The 19,431-nt window shown below is 59.0% G+C and overlaps 1 protein-coding gene across 3 annotated transcripts in view; it reads left to right on the top strand.

Moving 5' to 3' along the window:
* Positions 1–19,431, top strand: part of KNDC1 (kinase non-catalytic C-lobe domain containing 1) — a 54,264-nt gene that overhangs the window by 21,874 nt on the left and 12,959 nt on the right. For 2 of the 3 annotated variants that reach the window (XM_031462070.2, XM_031462072.2), the window contains exons 7-18: positions 218–332; positions 1,165–1,236; positions 1,331–1,392; positions 6,974–7,132; positions 7,697–7,774; positions 8,380–8,467; positions 9,084–9,246; positions 9,316–10,046; positions 10,344–10,488; positions 11,423–11,523; positions 12,260–12,609; positions 17,094–17,123. In XM_031462070.2, coding sequence (XP_031317930.2) covers positions 218–332; positions 1,165–1,236; positions 1,331–1,392; positions 6,974–7,132; positions 7,697–7,774; positions 8,380–8,467; positions 9,084–9,246; positions 9,316–10,046; positions 10,344–10,488; positions 11,423–11,523; positions 12,260–12,609; positions 17,094–17,123 — 2,094 coding nt within the window. Of the gene's footprint in view, positions 1–217; positions 333–1,164; positions 1,237–1,330; positions 1,393–6,973; positions 7,133–7,696; positions 7,775–8,379; positions 8,468–9,083; positions 9,247–9,315; positions 10,047–10,343; positions 10,489–11,422; positions 11,524–12,259; positions 12,610–14,380; positions 16,222–17,093; positions 17,124–19,431 lie in introns of those variants that run through there. The other variant, XM_064488578.1, reaches the window with a different exon arrangement.

A 19,431-nucleotide genomic window follows, 5' to 3' on the forward strand; every position in this document is an offset into this window, starting at 1 on the left:
TGCACCATTTTACATTCCCACCAGCCGAGCACAGGGCTCTGGTTTCTCCACACCCACCCCCGGGTGGGTGCTGTTCTGATGCAGGGGCTTTCCCCACCTGTTGCGCCAAGAGTGGGCTGCATGGGGGGTATATCTCACCAGAGTGGTCCACACCCTGTCGCCTTCCTCTGTAAATCCTCCCGAGGACCCCCACACTGAATGTGGCTTTCCCCGCCAGGGCGTCTCCCTGCAGGAACTCCTGTCTAAGCTGGGCCGGCCCTTCAAGGAGTATGAGCTGTGGGCTCTGTCCCACGCGTGCCTCAGCACCCTGCGAACGCACAGCGAGCACCCAGGTGACACCCCCCAGTCCTCATCCAGCCCACCCACCCCCAGTGTGTCCAGGCAGGACCCAGGGGCCGGACTCGGCCTCCACCACCTGGGTGGGGCTTGTGGACGGCCTAGGGCTGGGCAGCAGTGTCCACACTGTGAGCTGGGGTGGCCATTGGGTTCCTGCTCTGGTCTCAGGACCAAGGGTGTCAGAGGGCAGCTTAAAATGTGGACCTCAGAGCACTGACCTTGCCAACAAGGAGCAGGACCTGGCCCACACTCTCTCAGTGGGGGCCACATCGTCCTCAGAAAGATGAAAATTGGCTGGGGCAGAGCACAGGGAGCTCTTAGACGTTACACGACTCAGCCCTACCAGGCACCATGACTGATCTCTGGCCCCACAGTGGTTTTAGATGCCCGGTGCCAGGGATGGGGGGATGGGAGAGGAGGGCGTGGTGAGGAGAGTTGCTGCCACGGGCGGGGGGAACGGTGGGCCTGCACCCAGCCTCCTCCGGGACCCCCCAGGGCAGTGCTGGGCGGGTGGGCCACCTCCCTCTGGCCCCTCCCACTCCAGCAGCTCCTGTCCATCTTCAGCTCCATGGCCCCTGCAGCTGGGAGCCAGTGCTAAGGGTGGGATGGGCGACTCCGAGGGCCCTGCTAGTGTCATGTCACCAGGCAGCTTGCTCAGAGCCTCTGGGAAGGGGAGCCAGCCCCGGGCCCTGGTGCTGTGTCCCTCAAGGGTCCCAGTGTCCTGACATCCCTGGTGATCCGGGGTGGGGTGGGGGTTGAGAGGAGGGATTGCCTCAGAAGGCTGGCCCCCAGCGGGCCTAGCGCCCTGACCCTCAGCTTCTCCTGCAGCCTACCTGTGTCCGGACTCCGTGCTGGTGGCCAAAGATGGGACTGTGCTCTTCCGGCCGCCCCCTGCCAATGGTGCGTAAGTGGGCGCACCCCGGGGCCTGGCTCCAGCACTGATGGCCGAGGCTGACGGGAGAGCTCAGCTGGGGCTTGGGGTTTTGTCTCTTAGGTGCTTACAACTCGTTCTTTCTGGCTCCCGAGGTTGCAGAGCAAAAATTGGTGACTGAAAAGGTACCTGGGCCCCCATCCCTTTCCTTGGCCTTCTGCCCCCTGCACGGTGGTGCCCACCTGCTTGGTCCAGAGAGCCTGGGCGGGTGGGGGTGTGGGGTGAGGAGGGGCCCGGCGTCAGGACTCAGCGAGAGTCAGGCCGGGCCCCCAGCGCAGCACCCATGTCATAGCCCAGAGCTGCATGGCCCGGGCAGTGTCTGCCTGGGAGGTGCCTCCCAGGGGGACGGGGATGTGGCTCCAGAGGTGTCATCCCAAGAGGACAGGACTCTGCGGGGACAGCTCCAGGCTGCATGCGCTGGCTCCCGAGAGCCCACAGCTAAGCTTTCGGGGGAGCTTGCAGGGCACTTCTCAGACACAGCCATTATTAACAAGTGAATTGTACAAACTTGCAATCAAGTAAATTGTATTCAAAATCAAGGTACATGGAGATGTAACTTCCCTGCTCCCCCCACAAAGCGCACCTAGAAACCCTGCCGTTCCTAAAGCCAGCGTGAGAGGATGGGGGTGGGGCAGAGGCCCCAGGAGCAGACGGCCCCGAGGACCCCGGGTTTCCTCCCGCCTCACCCCTGGAGGATAAGGGCACCGCGGCTGGGAAACACCAGTGGGCACAGCAAAGCCCAGCCGAGGCCCACACTCTGGAGCCAGAGCTGCAGGACCAAGGGAGGCCACCTGGCCCGGTGCTGCCAGGGAAGGCTGGGCAGCCCAGCAGCCTGGAATGAGGCCCCCATCCTCAGTGAGAAGTGCCCCTCCCAGCGGGGGTGCTGTCAGAGGAGCCTCAGAAGAGTTGGGACTTCCACCATCTCCCAGCGGTAATGAGGCCACCCCCTAAAAAAAATCACTTAAAGAAATGAAGTACTTAGATGTAAGTGTAGCATGCAGGTCCAGGACTCGTATGCTGAAAACTGAAGAAGAGGTGAAGCCTCAGCTCAGCCATCTCAGCTCCCGCCTCGAGACCCAGGACATAGGAGAGCAGAGGAGACCCAGGCAGAAAGGAGGAAACGCAAAGATGAGAGCAGAAGTCAGTGAAACGGAAACAGGAAGACAATGAGGAAACCAGCGATGGGGCGATCTGGTTCTTGGAAGAGACCAATAAAATTAGACAGCTCCAGCAGAACTGACAATGCGAGGAGAGAAGGACACAAGTCGCCACAGCAGGAGCGGCACAGGGACAGCCCCGCAGACCCTGCAGGTGGCAGAAGACTGAAGGAGGGCCTCCCAGAAGCACCTCCACCACGTGAATTCGGCCACTTAGATGACACGGACCAGAGCTTCAGAAAGCATGAACTGCCACAACTCACCCAGCATGGAGCAGACCTTTGACTAGCCCTGTAACTGTTGAGGAGATTGAATTTGTAATTTTTAAACTCCCAAAAATAAATCTCCAGGCCCAGATGGTTTCACTGGAGTGCACTAAGTAATGTTTAAAAAAGAATTAACACCAGTTCTACACAATCTTTTCCAGAAAACAGAAGTCCATTTTATGAAGCTAGTATTAAAACCAGACAAAGATAGTACAAAAAATATGTCTATAGGTCAATGTTCCTCATGAATATAAAGGCAAAAACCTTAACAAAATATATGCAGATGGAATTCAGCAATACGTAAAAATCACACAACATAGCAGTGGGGTTGTTCCAGGATGTGGGGCTAGCTCAGTATTTGGAAACCAATCAGTGTGGTCCGACCTATTAACCAGCTAAAGAAGAACATCCCACGATCACATTAATTGATGCAGAAAAAGCATTTGTCAAAATTTAACATCCATTTATTTAAAAAAAGAAATTCAGGAAAACAGGAATAGAAGACTCTTCTTCAACTTAATAAAGAACATCTACCCAAAAAACCCCCAAACCTACAGTTGCGCACCACACTCGGTGGAGAGACCAGCTGCTTCCCCCAGGGCTGGGGAGCAGGTGAGGACCCCCCCCACACACACAGCACTGGCGCTGCTGCTCACCCGCCACAGCAGCGCGAGGGGAGCAGGCGAAAGCGTACAGGCCAGGACGGAGGAAGCGGCGCTGCTTGCAGATGGCAGAACCGTCCACATAGCAAATTCCGAGGAGTCTACAGAAACAAACCCCGAGAACTTACAAGTTGGTTCTGAAAGGTCACAGGACATAAGATAAACATTCAAAAATCAGTCGTATTTCTCATACTAACAATGGACATGCGGACACCAGAATTAAAAGTACAGTGCATTCGCAGTCACCCAGAAATGTCAAACACTTAGTTGTAAACCAAACAAAACGTGTATGAGACCTGTGTGCCGAAAACTACAAAATGCTGACGAACAAACATCAAAGAAGATCTTCGGGCTGGAAGGCTGGGCGGAGGCCTTAGACTTGACACCAAAAGCACTATCCACAAATTTTGCCACAAAAGGAAAAAAATGGGTAAATTGAACTTCATCAAAATCTGAAACTGACCAGGTGGGGTTTATTCCACGTACGGAAAGCAATTCAACAACTGAAAATCAGGGGAAGGGTGTAGCTCAGTGGGAGAGCACATGCCTGCCGTGCACAAGGTCCTGGGTTCAATCCCCAGTGCCTCCTCTAAAAATAAATAAATCTTAGCCCCTCCCCTGACAAGAAGGAAAAGGAAAAGAAAATCAGTGTAATATGTCAGATGGACTAAGGAAGAAAAACCATGTTTCTATCAGTAGCTGCTAAGCTTTTGACAGAATTCAAGATCCGTTCATGACAAAAATAAAAAAAAAAAAAAAAGAACTCTCAGCAAACTAGGAATAGAAAGGAATTTCCTCAGCTTGATGAAGAGCGTCTGCAAAAGAGCCGACAGGTAACATGATTAATGGTGAGAAGCCAGGTGCTTTCCCCCGAGGATGGGACAGGGCAAGGATGTCCCCTCCCGTTACCCCTTTCAGCGTCGTGCTAGAGGTCCTAGCTAGTGCAGTAAGACAAGAAAAGGAAATACGATGTGTGTAGATGGAGAAGGAAGAGATAAAACTCTTACTCACAGGTGACATGATCGTCCATGTAGAAATTCCCAAAGAGCCAACAGCGGGAACTGAGACGCAGTCGTAGCAAGACTGCAGGATGGCAGATTGATGGACAAATGTCAGTTGCTTTCCTGTTTGCCAGTCATGAGCAATGGGAATTTGAAAGTTAAAATGCACCACCATTTACATTAGCGTCCCCCCAAAAACACTTACAAATAATTGTAACAAGATATGTAAAAGATGCATATGAGGAAAACTACGAAACTCTGATGAAAGAAACCAAAAAAGATCTAAATAAATGGAGAGAGAGTCCATGTTCATGGACTGGAAGACTCAACGTTACTAAGATGTCAGTTCTTCCCAGTCTGACCTATGGATTCAATGCAATGCCCGCCAAAGTCCTAGTAAGTTGTTTCGTAGATACTGACGATTGTAAAGTGTGTGAGGAGAGGCAGAGACCCAGAACAGTCCACGCAACGTGGAAGGACACGACCCACTTCTGAAACCCACTGTGAGCAGCAGTAACCAGGTGTGATACTGGCAAAAAAAAGACAAAGAAATAAATGGAACAGAGTAGCCCAGAAATAAACCCACACAAATATCGTCGGCTGGTCTTTGACCAAGGAGCAAAAGCAATCAATGGAGAAAGGACAGTCTTCTCAACAAGTGGTGCTGGGACAACCGGACATCCACAGGCACCAAAAAAAAAAAAAAGGAACTTGACACAGGCCCTGCTCTTTTCACAAAAAGTAACTCAAAATGGATCGTAACCCTGAAAGTAAAACACAGCGCTGTAACACTGCTAGAAGATCACACAGGAGAAAATCTCAGGAATGAGTGCTTAGACACAACCCGAGAAGCGTGACCCGGAGAGGAGCTGCTGGTGTTAGACTTCATTAAAATTACACATTCTGCTCTGTGAAAGACACAGTTAAGAGAATGGGAAGGCAAGCCACAGATGAGAGAAGTATTTGCAAAACGTGCCTGATGAAGGCCTTGTATCCCAGATTCGCCAAGAATGGATAGACGTCAACCACAAGAAAACGAACAAGCCAACTGAAAAGCAGCCGGGGTAGGGGAGGGGAAGAGGTCTGACCAGACACCCCACCAAAGAGGACGTGTGACAGCAGGTAAGCAGGTGAAAGGTGTCCCACTTCGAGTGGCATTCGGGGAATGAACTTGAAACAGTGGGCTGCCCTGCTCACTTACTGCAAAGACTAAAACCCGGACACTGGCAGCGCCGGGGGCCCGGCGCACGCGGGGCCCGGGAGCGCTCATCCTCTGCTGCGGGAACGCAGGGCCCTGCCGCCTCTAGGAAGACGGGTCTGTGGCTTCTTACAAAACTACACGTGCAGCCACCATACGGCCCAGAACTCGCTCTCCCAGGCATCGATCCTGGACAAGTGAACGTGTGTTCACACAGAATCCTGGACGTGAACGTTCATATTTATAAGAGCCACGACCCGGAAACCACTGAGACGTCCTTCCGTGGGTGGACTGCGCGTCCACATTGCCGAACAGCACGCGCAACGAGTGGACTGTCGATGCGGCAACAATTGGATAATACGGCCGACAGAAAAAGTCGGCCCGTGGGAATGACGACGCCACAGACATGAAGAACAGAGGAGCAGCCGCCGGGGCCTGAGGTGGGGCGACAGCGCGCACCTGGGGATGGAGATGTGCCGCGACTCCGCGTGTCCAGGCCGGGGCCCTGCAGCTTTGCAGGGTGTCACTGTGGCAGGAAGCTGGGTGAAGGGTACGTGGGGTCTCTCTGGATCATTTCTCACGACTGTATGTGAACCTACAATGATCCCAAAGTTAAACGCTTAACTTCTTAAAGGTTGATAAGTACTCAAAACTAATGCTTTCCTAGCGGTTCGATGTGCTCCTGGGTGGGGGGCCGGAGGGGTGTCGGGTCACGGCACCACCTTGGCAGTTTGACTCCTGCTGTGTGGGGGTCTTCACGGAACGGAAATCAGCAAATGCTAAAATCAGGGCTTGATTCGCTGGTTTGTCAGCTGTCTAGACCTAATGACGTGATGGAGGAAGCACGAATGACGCGGTCACACTGAGTCAGGTCAGGTCTTTACTGCGCTCCTCCCCGGAGCCCGCTGCCCTGCCGACGCGGCATGCGCGGAAGGCAGCTGTGTGTAGTCTCGCTGTCCCTCCCTTGTCCAGACAGCAGGGCTGCCAGCCGCGGCGCAGACACAGAGGGTGACACCGGGAGAGGACGCTCAGGGAGGGCGCCGGCTCCGGGGAACTCAGACAGGTGCCGCACGGGCCATCGTTACTGGTTTCAAGCATGTGGCACACATCCTTCATTTCAGCAGATTTTAGAATAAACTTCTGTGTGTACCAGGAGGCTTAGTTTTGTTCAGAGCCCAAAGTGAACCACCGTTCTGGGGACTCCTGGCTGCAGGTTCTGGGGTGCCACCTTCGCCCTGGTGGAAACAGCGGGAACGGGAGGGTCCGGCCGAGGCCCCCGGGTGCCCTGTTCACACCAAGTGTCTAGGACTCCTCGGTGCTTGTCAGCCAGGCCGATCCCCAGGCCAGGCCCCTGGGCTAGGAGGTGCCCGGCGGGGTCCTGTCTGCTGAGCACGGCTGGCCCCCCCTCTCCCCAACCCCCAGGCCTCCGTGTACTGTGTGGCCGCGGTGCTGTGGACGGCAGCCAAGTTCAGCGTCCCCCAAGACCACAAGCTGGCGCTGCCCCGCAGGCTCAAGACCCTCCTCCTGCACATGGCCAGACGCAGCGCCCAGGAGCGGCCGGCGCCGGCCGAGGCCGTCAAGGTAAACGCGCTGCACTGGGGCCCCAGCTTGAGGTCCCGGGCCTGGGCGGTGGCCCACAGGGCAGGGGAGCCAGGACACAGGGTCTTGTCTCTGGGGAAAGGCAGTGCCGCTGGGCAGGGAACTGTGGGTTTCATTTCACGCTCAGCACCGTGGTTCCCCACAGACCAGCCTGCGTCTCCAGTGCAGCCACCAGCCGGAGAGTGGGTGGGTGGTGTCCTGGGCCCCAGCACTGACCCCCGTCCTCGGGCCCTGCCGGAGGGGAGCATAGCTTCCCACACACCCCAACTTCCCCTTGCTCCTGAGGGTCCTCAGGGCTGGGTGCCGCAGGCCCAGTGCTCGGTGTTCTTCCCAGCCGAGGATGGCCAGGAAAGATAGCGGCTAAGACACAGTGTCACCACCGGCCCCCAAGGCTGGGGCGCATGCGCTCTCCCCAGGAAGGCGTTCCCGTGAGGTCTTCCTGGAGAGCAGCCCCCAGGCCCTCCTGGCTGCCACCGTGGGAGTGAGACGGGGCCGGTGCCCCAGCCACGTGTCTCAGCGTGTCTGGACAGTGGCCTGTCCTTTCAGTTGTGCAGCAGTTACCTCTTGCAACGAGGCATGGACAGCAGAAAGGTGTTAGCCCACCTGAGGGCGTCGACCTGCAAGGTAAGCTGGCGACTTCCACAGTCCGGGCAGGACCCTGCCCTGCCCTGGGGCCCGGGAATCCAGGAGCCCAGGAGCCGAGGATCCTTGTTTTTTATTATCAAACAGACGACTGGGGAGTTTAGGAACCAGATGGTGAATAACTCATCATTCTCTGACATATCTTTTAGCTTTTCCCCTGCCTTGAACTGGCTGGCGGAGAAGCCCCTCCCTTGGTCCACACCCTGGGCTCTGCTGGCCATCTGGCATGTGGGGGGCAGGGGACAGCCCAGGGGTCCTGCAGAGTGACCCTCAGGCAGCCAGGCAGGCCGCATCGCGCAGTGATAGGTCCTTGGGACGCAGACAGGCGCCCACATCCCTCAATAGCTCTGGGATGTGGGTTCTGGGGACCCCGGCCTCGGGCAGTCCCCTAAGCTTCCCGTGCCCCAGAAACCTACCAGAACCTCTGAATCGGGAAGCCTCATGCCCCCGGGACGCTGCTTCCAAAGAGAAACAAGCCAGCCCTGCGAGTCAGCATGGGTGGGAGCGCAAGCTGCAGGGGGTCCACGCTGTACCTCCGAGGCCACCTCGGGCATCTCACCTGGGGCCGGCCGTGTCCTGCTGCCCAGGTTTACCAGGAGGAAGAGACCATCAGTCTGCAAAATGCTTCCTCGGTGGTTGAACTGAACCCCAGCGCTGCGCCCAGGCCCAGCTCAGGTGGGCCCCTGGACCAGCTCTTCCCCAGCTTCCTGCCCACAGGCCCCGTGCCCCACGCTGCCGCTGCCCCTGCCACTGTCCCACCAGAGTTAGCCTCCAGGAGTCCAGCCCTGAGTGGACACCACTCTGGATGTGGCTGCGTCCCCAGGACAGTGTGTCCAGAACTGGGCCCTGACTGTCCTGTTCTTGACTCCCCGTGAGTCTCCTCTGAGTCCTGGGGGCTCCAGCCTCGTCTCACCTGCCTCCGCTCCCACGCCCACCTGCGTCAGTCTCATGACCCCAGTTCTTGTCCTGCCCTGCTCCTCTGTGGCCCCCACCCCCATCCTGCAGCTTGAGAACACTATTCTGCACAGGCCCGACTGAGCCTACTGTCTGATCCGGCCTTCTCCAAGCAGCATGCTGCCCCTTCCCTCCCAGCTCCTGGGCAGCCCTGGACTCCAGGCCCCTCCCTCAGGCCTCTCTCCCTGAAGTCTTTGTCCCTCCCAGTGCCTTGAGGCTTCAGGCCCTTTAAGCCAGCCCCCCTACTAAGGCCAGCACCCCACCAAGGTCAGCACCCCACTGTCGCCAGGACCCCACTGAGGCCAGCGCCCCAGCCCACTCACCTGTGTGTCCCCAGGCTTCGTGCGGGTCAGCGGGGACACGAGGCTCGTCGCTGTGCAGGGCCCCGTGCCCAGTCACCCCTCCCGCCTCGAAGGGGCCGCACTGCTGCCTGCGGCGTTCACCTCCCCGGCCACTCACTTTAGGCCCATCGTCCTCGCTCCAGATGCAGGTGTCACCAGGTGAGTGCGCCCTCCCGAAAGCTGGAAGGGCCCCAGGCCCCCCCTGAGCTCTCCTCTTCTGGCTCGCAGGGACACATGTGCCCTGTCCTCGAAGCCAGCCGAGAGGCCAGAGGAGAGGAGAGGCCAACTGGACCAGGAGGGTGATGGGAAGCAAGCCCCTGAAGCCCACGGAGCCACCACCAGCCTGAAGATCCCCGACCAGCCAGCACCAGGCCCCCCAGAGCCCCTCGGAGAGTCAGTGCCAGGAGACTCAGCCCAGGGGTGCCCCTGCCCCCCACCCCCTGCCCCGGCCAGTCTCTTGGAGGAGGCTTCATTGGTGATGCCCAAATCTTCGGCCCCTTCCCCACCCCTGAAAACACAGGTGCCACCCCCAGAGCAAGAGACAGACGAGACTGTCCCAACCGGAGCCTCTTCCCAAGGCCTCAGGGCCCATCCCCCAGGGCCCACCGCTGCCCACCTCAGCTCAAGCCACCCGGCCAAGCCACCCAGGAGCAAGGCTGCTGGGGGCCCGAACCAGGAGACTGAGGGCCCTGCGTCAACCCCATGTAACCCCTCCCTGGCCACAGCGAATCCAGACAACCCCGGGGGGACCCCCGTCGGGGACCAGGGTGACCAGGCCCCAGAAGGTCACCCCGAGTGGCCCTGGTCAGCAGACCACAAGTCCTGTCCATCCAGTGTGGATGCCTCACCCCTCCCGAAGGGGACAGACTGCCCGTCACTGCAGGAGGCCACACGCCTCATCCAGGAGGAATTTGCCTTCGACGGTTACCTGGACAACGGGCTGGAGGCTCTGATCATGGGTATCAGGGGCCACAGAAGGCCCAGGAGAATCCCCAGCACCAGGGACAGGCCATGGGGGCGGGCACCGTGCATGGGGAAGGTCACCACGTAGGGGCCCCCACATCCATTTCTGCACAAAGTGGGCAAAGTTGAGCTCCCAGGGGCCAGATGGCAGAGAAGCCCCAGGCAGGCAGAGGGTCTCAGGACCCAGCTGCCCCATCCCACCCACTGTGCTCCCCGCCGCCCTGCTACCCCGCCAGTTCCTGAGACCAGGGGAACCCACATTTTAACTCACCCTGTTGTTTCTGCAAACCCAGGGGAATATATTTATGCCTTGAAAGACCTCACCTACGCCACCTTCTGCGGGGCAATTTCGGAGAAGTTCTGTGACCTCTACTGGGGGGAGAAGCTGCTGCAGAACCTTTTCAAAGTGGTGAACGGGAGGACGTCGCCCTCCGAGAAGTAAGAGCCCCTCCCCTCGTGGGCCCAGGCTCCCCCAACCCAGGGTTTCTGCCCCTCCCCAAGCTGTCCCCTCCTGCCCCTGCATCCTGCTCACTGCCCTCCCTGGAGTGGCCACCCCCTGGGCCCCAGTTCCTGGGCCCAGAACCCACTCTTTCCAAAGCTCCCTTCAGGCAACAGGTCCTCTTGGCAAGAAGGTTCGTGGGATCACAGGCATAGGAGGCCCTGTCCCCTGCACTGGGACCAGCTCAGGAGGCAAAGTGATGGAGCCCGGGGAGGGGGGTGTCCCTGCAGGGAAGTGTCCACTCCCACTGTCCAGCTCCCATCCTGGTGTTAGCGGGTGAGGTGACAGACACGAGAGGAAGAGGGGCCCACAGCTTCCCCTCCCGTCCCCTTCCCCCAGCCCTCTCGGCCCCTCACCCCGTCACAGGCTGAACCTGTGCCCTCCATGCCGGGCTTGGCCTAGCCCCTTCCAGAGGGCGGCAGAGGGCCATGGGGGTGGGAGTGGCCCTGACGCCCCGACACCCAGGCCAGCCCGAGCTCACAGCACCCCCACGCCTCCCTGCGGGAGCCACAGCCGGACCACGTGACAGGTGGTAGCCAAGCTCTGCTGGGGATGCTGTGACGATGCCCGTGCGGATGGGCACCCCCGACTCAGCCCCGTGCCCTCCCCGGGCCCCACTCCCACCCAGTGAGGCTGCACACACCCTGCTCCTGCCCAGCCTGGCCCCTGTTTTTATGGTTTTGGAAACGGTGCTCAGAAAGCCTTCTGCCAAAGGGCCTGTGTCCTGCAGCCAGTTGTCCCAAAGGTGTGGCAGGGCCCCTGTCACCCCAGGCCCCACCTTGACTCAGCAGAAGACCCTCTAGTGAGCCTGAGGGAAGCCTTGGTGTGGCGGGAAGGGCCTAGGGGCACCTGCAGCATCCTCCATTCCGACAGCGCGTCTGAGGAGCCTGGGTCACAGCCCGAGGGCAGCAGCGGGACCAGCTTTCGGAGGAACTGCTCACCATCCAGCACGAGGCCCTCGCGTCTCGGAGCGGGTGAGACACCTGGGTTCCAGGGTGAGAACCTCCTCCACCTTCAGGGCCAGGCTGTCCCTGCAGAGTCCCCAGGGGTCTGTGCCTTGAAGGGGGGGGGGGGCGTTCTCCCCAGGCCAGCAGGTGGGCCGCAAACCCAGGTGGCCTTGGGGCTGGGGGCCATGGTGGAGGGGCACCTGCCCCCCGGGGTCTTGGTGATGGAGGAGTTGCACCCTTCCTGGAAACGCGCTACTTAAAGACCCTGAGGCCTGTTTTCTTGCATCGGTAGCCTAGGACTCCCTGATCCAGAACCGAAATCTTTGTAATTTCCCCAAATCCTGTGTGCAGGACGTGGCTTTAGGGATCAGATTCTGTGATTATGATCCCACACATGACGGCCAGGGGTTCCCCTCTACCCCATGCTCACTTGGAAACCTTCGAAATAGCGAAGTGCAAACGCCCAGAACAGCCCACGCCTGCTGGGACCATGGTGCCTGAGGGACTCTCTGCATTGCATCTGTTTACAGAGTTCAAATGTCCCTTGGTCTACACCATCGACTCTGCCCCGCATTGCAGCACGTGTTTGGGAGGGGACAGAGGGCTCTCCACCCTGAGGACCCTTTGGAGCCCCCCCAGAGCAGACGCGGGGCTGCCAGGTGGCCCGTATTCGGGACACACCTCATCCATAAATAGTCAGTGATGGCCTCTCCCCCAGGACCTGGCATTCCTGCCCCCAGCCACCCTCCCCTCCTCTGTCCAGGGAAGGAGAAGCCGGACGTGGACTCAGAGTTCTCCCGGGGCAACTTTGAGGTGGGATTTCGGCCTCAGAAGTCGGTCAGAGCCGGGAGGGAGCAGCTGCCCGAGGCCGGAGAGGAGCGGCTGCCGGATGGGGGCCTGGCCGTGGGTTCAGAGGCGGTAGCCCGGCCGGCCAGGCCCCAGGAGGGCGGCCCCTCCTCAAACCCAGGCCTGGCGAGCGTCCAGAGCTGCAGCCCCGGCTGGTGCAGCGCCTTCTACGAGGCTGACTGCTTTGGCGCCGATGTGTACAACTATGTGAAGGAGCTGGCGAGGCAGAAGGCCGGCGGGTCCCTGGACGCCGACGCCCAGAGCCCGGTGAGTCCTGGGCTTCTGTCCACGGTGGGCCCGGGAGGCTGCTGTGGCTTGGGGATGCTGTGGGACGTGAGGCTGTGTTCAGGCAGAAGTTCCGAGGTCACTCAGATGACAGAAATGCCCTCTCTGTGTCCCCTACTCCTGGTGCCCCCGCCCCAGTGGCCGCCACGCCCATCTGGTGCCCTCCGTGTCCTTCCGTGGGGGTGTTGTGCCCACCTGCAGTGTCCTCTATATTTGGGGGTGGTAACTGGGCACTTGGCCACCAGAAACAGTTGGCAGGTCACCTTGTCCTGGTGACCACTGTTGGCTTCGGGCAGGCAGGTGCAGCTCTGACCCCCGGTCAGCCCACGCCTCCTGCTCCTCGGGCAGCAGCATGAGCTGGGAAGCCCCTTGCCTGAGGCCATCAGCTCCAGCCGGGCCCCGGGGTCCGCTTCCGTGGTGGGCAGTGTGCTCTGCTTGCTTTCCTGGGTCAGCAGGGCCAGAGGAGGCCCTAGACCTGAGAGTGTCCAGGCCTGGCCAGCTTGGGTGCAAGATAGCCACACAGAGCTCTGCACCCATGGTCGCTGCCCTGCTACTGGGGGCCTGGCCCAGTGGCCAGCACCCTGAGCTGGGTGCAGCCCCCTCACTCCTGAGTGACCAGGAGCCCAGGCCTGACCTGGGCCACATCCTCCCCTGTGTCCAGGGGCTCCCACTGGGGCCTCAGTCGCACAAGGCCCATTTCCCCAGGGCAGCAGACAGGAGTGGCCGTCAGCCGTCAGGAGACCCGCCCCTGCCCCCTCACTCACCGCCCCAACCTCCAGGCCGTGAGCTGTAGAAGCTGCGTCTCCACGGCATTTCAGCACCACCCGAACCTTCCCAGGTGCTTTCTCACTTGTTACTCAGCTCCAGGCTAGAAAGAGCCCCACGCTGCCCAGGCCCTGGAGCTCCAGGCACAGGCCTGTGCTCCTTGGAATCGCTCCTCCCGCTGCGTGTCCTTGAGTCTGAGCCCCAGTGTGCCTGGGGCCTGTGCTGGGGGGCTGCAAGGACTCAGGCCTCCCGCGGGGCCTGGTGAGGGGGGTGGCCCATACAGCAGGCACCCACCCAGTGCCCTGGCCCACACACACGACGCCTGGCACAGGGAAGCCCCGTGTCGCTACATCAGAGTCTGGAGCTCTGACCAGGAGAGGGTGGCTTCCGGCCCTATCCCCACCCATGAGCCCGGTCTCCTTTCTCCTGCTTGCTTCTGGGTCTGTGGCCCCTGCTCCCACTGTCTTTCCCTTCATGTGCGTTTGCACACAGTGCAGCTCACTTGGACCTGAGTGTCCTGGAGGGGTAGGAAGAACTGCTCTGAGCAGCAGAGTGCCAGCACAGCTGGGCACCACTGCCTTCTGCTTCCTCCTAGGAAAAGTTTGGAGGGTCAGGGGGCAAGGGCCGCTGAGAGGCCAGAGTAGGGCACCAGTGATGGAGCCATTGCTCTGACAACCCCAAAACGAGTGTAGACCTCATAACCGAGTGTTACGGAAGGGTCCTCCCAAAACGGAGCCGCCCTGACATTGGAATATCCTGAAGGGCCGGGGGTCTTCGATGGCGTGAAGAGGGTCTGTGGACAGTGTTTTCTGTGAGGTGGTTATGGTGGTCACAGGAGGTGATGGAGAACAAAAGCAGTTCCTCCAGATATGCACCCATGGAGCTCCTAGGCCTGCCGGCTGCAAGGGCCTGGAAGCAGTGAAACCCAGGAGCAGTGAGCACCCCTGGTGCGCAAATCTTGGTGTCTAATGCCATTCTCCAATCAAAGGAACCAGGGCTCCTTGGAGAAATGGCTGCCCCTGGGCCTGGGGCAAGAAAAGCACGAGACAGGCTGAAGCATCTGCAGTGCCAGGCAGTAGGAGACGCTCGGGGAGACAGTGAAGGCGGCATGTCAGGGTCACAGGGACCACCTGAAGCCGGAGCGGCTGGAGCTACGAAAGAAGTAACACAGCACTGGACTCTGACTCAAAGTGTGGAACGGCCACGTGGCCATACTCATATAGATGCTGAATTAAAAGGGGAGAAATGGCCCTTCTTACAGAGAGAGAAAAACCCATCCAAAAATTCACATGGGATCTCAAGGGACCCCAACGACCAAAACAATCGTGAAAAAGAAGGACAAAGCTGGAGGACTCAAACTTCTGATTTCAAAACTTACTACAAAGCTACCATAGCCAAAGCAGTATGAGACACACAGAGACAGACGCGCAGACCGGCGAATTAGGACAGAGAGCCCAGGATTAATTCCCACACGCGTGGTCAAGTGACTTTTGACAAGGACACCATGACCGTTCAATGGGGAAAGGAGAGTCTTTTCAACAAACGGTTCTGGGAAAACTGGATCTCCTACACACACGCAAAAACCCGCGCCTGTGCCTTACACCATATGCAGAAAGTAACTAGAAACCAGAGGCCCAGACATGAGAGCTACGCCATAAAGCTCTTAGAAGCAGAAGAGAGCACTTCCTGACATTGGATTTGGTGATGCTTTCTTGGCTGTGACACCAAAATCACGGGCAGCAGAAGTAAAGATCAGTCAACTGGACTTCATCAAGTTAAACCCTTTCGCGCATCAAAGGAAACCATCAACAGCGTGGAAACAGGCCACCTCTGGACTGGGAGCGCAAACCATCTCTATCTGGGAAGAGTTTAATATCGAGACTGCAAAGAACTCATGAACTCAACAGAACAAACAGCTTGATCAAAACATGAGTGAAAGACTTGAACAGACATTTCTACAAAGAAAACATACAGGTGGCCGAACAGCACATGAGAAGGTGCTCAGCGCCACCAGCGTCTTAGTCATTAGGGAAAATAAATCTAAACTGTGGTGGGCTACCACCCCACGCCCATCAGGACGGCTGTTACAGTGAAGGGTGTTTCTAAAGAGCAGAGAACAGCAGAGGGCGCTGAGGACGTGGAGAAACCAGGACCTTGAGCACTGCTGGTGGGAATTCAGATGGTGTAGCTGCTATGGAAAACAGCACGCAATTTCCTCGGCAAGAGTTAAACGCGGAATTCCCACGTCCGCCAGCAGTTCAGCTTCTGGGTATGTACCCGGAAGAGTCGAAGGCAGGGACTCGGGTATCTGTGCACCCGAGTTCACAGCTGCGTTATTCTCAGCAGCCAAAAGGTGGAAACCACCCGTGTCCATCCGTGGAAGACTGGGTTGGAGAGTGGTCCATCCACACGGTGGCCATTACGCGGCCCTAAAAGGCATTCTGGCACAGGCTACTACAGCATGGACATTAAGGACGCTATGCTCGGTGAAATAAGCCAGTCACAAAAAGACAGGTACTATATGATTCTACTTGTGGGGGGGGTCTGGGAATAGTCCAGAGGCGGAGAGCAGACCGTTGGCTGCCAGGCGCTGAGGGAGGAGGGCACCGGGAGTCGGTGTTTGGTGGGGACAGAGTTTCGGTTTGGGAAGACGGGGAAGTTCTGGAGATGATGGTGGTGATGGTCATACAACCGTGTGAATGTTCTTAATGCTGCTGAACTGCAGGGTGGAAAATGGTTAAAAGGGAAAATTTTACGTTATGTGTACTTTGTCGCAATAAACACATTTCAAAATAAAAGTTTTCTTAGTGAGTTGAGAAGAAAAAAGTGGGGAGGGGTGAGCACTGGCCTTGGGGACTTGAGGGCTGAAGCGAAGCCTGCAGGTGTCAGTGTAGCTGAATCTGAATAGAGGGGAGATCCAGGGGCGAGTCCTCCCCTCACCTCCAAGCCTAGGCGTCCACAGAGCCCACCCTCGCATCCCCCGGTAGCCTCAGCCTCCGGCCCTACAGAGGACGTGACCCTTTCTGAGGCAGCTCACTGCGCCCACGTGGACTTCCCGGCAGCCTCCTCTCGACAGTGGTGGGGAAGGTGGGAGGCCGAGTCTGTGTGTGTCCTCCGACGTCACAGGTCATGGCCCCTGATGTCACAGGTCACCCTCTGACATCACAGGTCATGCTAACTAGTGGCATCACGTCCTTGTGGACCCCTGCAGACAGGCAGCCCTGTTTCCACCCGGGGCCACGTTCAGGGCCGTGGAAGGCAGTGCTTCCACAGAGGAGCCTGTCTCAGTGCTGGTGGGTCCCCTGTGCAGGTTCCGTGTGGGCCGCTGGGGCCACTTCCTCCACCCTGTGCTTCCTTGGGGTGGCACCTCCCTGGAGGGAGACACGCCCACCGGTGAGCCCCTCCCGGGTCTCTCCGGTGCCGCCCTCAGATCGCCCTTGAAGGTGGACCCTGCGTCCAGCTCTGATCCCAGATTCGGCTGGGGCAGGAGCCGTTGTCACTGCCCATGACTCTGGGGTCAGGACGAGGCTCCCTGGCCTCCTGTCTCTGGAGCACCAGCCCCAGCCCTGCTAGGCCCTGCCATCCCCCTGCGGCGGCTGCTGCGGGGGCCAGTCTGGAGGGGACGGGGTGGTCGGGGGAAGCGCTGGGGCGGACGACCAGAGTGACCATGTTTCTCCCTTTTTCCTGCTCACCTGGGGAAGGCGTGTCTCCTGGAGCCTGAGTGCAGGCAGGTGAGTTTCTGCACCCCCCTGCATCAACGGGCAGGTGGGTGACCCCGGCCGTGGTCACACATTTCTCTTGGGACCCCATGGTGCCTGTTTCCAACAGGAGCCTCAGAAAAACACAAAAGGCATAAAACATGTTTCCTACCCAAAAAGGGAGCGAGTCAGAACAGGCCAGGCGCTGGGCTGGGTGGGGCAGCTGTGGGGCGGGGGGTGCTGTGTCCATGCCTCACTGACCACAGGCCACGCTGCCTGTGCCCCGGGCCCCTGCCGCGGGTGTGGGCATGGCTGTGGCCTTGGCCCCGGGCGCGGCGGTCTCCCAGGCCCCCGCTCCCCGGTCGGGGCGCCCGGCCCCCCGTGCTGTTGAACAGGCTTTGCTTTGAGCGTTTGGGTGGACGACGCTGATTTTGTCCTCTTCTCGTCGCCCACAATTTCTGGTTTTTCCAGCTTGCTTCTGACCATTTCTGTTTACTCCCCAGTATTTGTCTGCCTTCGGGTCTACGTAAGTCCAGCTGCCGCTGGGCCTAACTTGTGCCTCAGAACATCCCGTTCATCCCTCTGATGAACTGACTCTCCTTTAACTCTCTGAAAACAGCCCTTGGTCAGGTTAGGCTGGGGGGAACCGACCCTGAGTATTTTATTCAGACCTTGCCAGTCCGAGCCAGCTCGCGGCCCAGGCCCCCCCGTGCATCTCCGGGGTGTGGGCCTGGGGGTGACGCCATCTCACACAGCTGCGTGTCTTGGTTTGTGCAGATTTATCTTTAAAATCAGTCAAAATGGTCCTTTTGAAAGAGTGGGTCTGCAGGTCAGCGATGTCAGAAGTGTTGCCGACAAACTTCAGGTTTCATAAACCGAGCTGTCAATCTGCTGCGGGAGCCCTGTCCCACGGGTGCCCTCAGTCCCAGCGCCCACACGCCCCGCCCAGGGAGTTTTCTCAAATCAGCCTCCGGACAGTGGACAGAGTGGGTGAGCAAATGGCCTCGAGGGTGCTCTCCCACGCTGCCCCAGCTGCCTCCCTGGAACACGGGCCAGGTTGCCTCCACTGCTCTCGAGAGGCCAGGACCACAGCGAAGAGGCGTGGGGGAGCCGCGGATCCTTGGGCCTTGTTCAGAGGCACGTCCAGGCGGCAGAGGGTGGTTCTCCGTGAACGCAGCTCCACGGGGCCACCCATTTGCTGCCGAGCCTCGACTGTCACCAACAGGCCTGGTCTCAACAATGAGACGCTCCAGACTTGCACAATCCACTGGGTCACCTCCAGCCACATGTGGCCACTGAGCACTTGAAGCCTGGCCCACGTGGCTGAGGAAGTTTTGTTTCATTTCACTCTAACACTGGAGGTGGCGAGGGTGGCCGGTGGCTCCGTGGTGGAGGCGTGGGGCCTGCACGTGGGTCTCAGGGCCCTCCTGCCCATCTTCCCCCGACTCCGGTGACCGTGCCGGGGTCGGCCAGCTGTCACGTGGGGAGCAGGACCAGACCCAGGCTGTGGGACATCAGAGCCCACGTCTCCTCCGAGACACTGTCACCAGCCTTGGGGCAGCTCCCGGCAGGGCCCAGCAGGCAACCCAGTGTGGGCCGGGTCGACCTTCCCCACGTTGGTTTCTGTGGAGGTAGCCTACCCGCCGGTCCCGGTGTGCGATGTTCTCCCCCTCTGCACTTTGCACTTGGCTGAGCTGAAGGAGGATCCAGAGGACTCCAGGGACCTGGTTTAACCACCGAGATAAGGGAAAGGGACGTGGCTTTGTGCTCAGGCTGCACCACCCCTGGCACCACAGGCACAGCCCCTGCCCCACAGCTGCCCTGGCTTGGAGGTGCCGGCCACCTGTGGGGCTGTCTGTAAAACAGCACGTGGAACATGACAGCCACGTGAGCCACGTTTACAGCGAAACCACCAGGAAGAGCAGGCTCGGGCCTTCCTGTTCCTTAGGACCGTTCAGGAGACGCTGTCAAAAGCAGGGTCTGCTGTCGCAGGACGACAAGCTTGGGGGAAACCTTTTCTGGACTTGATCTGATTGGACTCCCAAAAACAAACACCCAAATGCTCGGCTGTCAGGGTCGTGCTTCCCTGAGTTGTGGCCGTTTCAGGACTGGGGGCCACCCTGACCCTCATTAACAGGAAGTAGTTTCCGCAGGAGCCAGTGGTCCCTGGGCCTCTGCCCCTGGCCCAGAGCCTCACAGCAGCTTCCTGCAGGAACCTCACGGTCCCAGCTGAAGACCCACTGGAACTCAGGGCCCAGCTCACAGGGACCCTTAAGGTTTCCCAGAGCCCCCTCCTGCTCCAGAACCGCAGGTTCCTCCCTAGGGGCAGTTGGGCAAGGCT

This window comes from Camelus dromedarius, chromosome 8 (genome assembly GCF_036321535.1).
Source record: "Camelus dromedarius isolate mCamDro1 chromosome 8, mCamDro1.pat, whole genome shotgun sequence".
In the NCBI taxonomy this organism is placed as follows: domain Eukaryota; kingdom Metazoa; phylum Chordata; class Mammalia; order Artiodactyla; family Camelidae; genus Camelus; species Camelus dromedarius.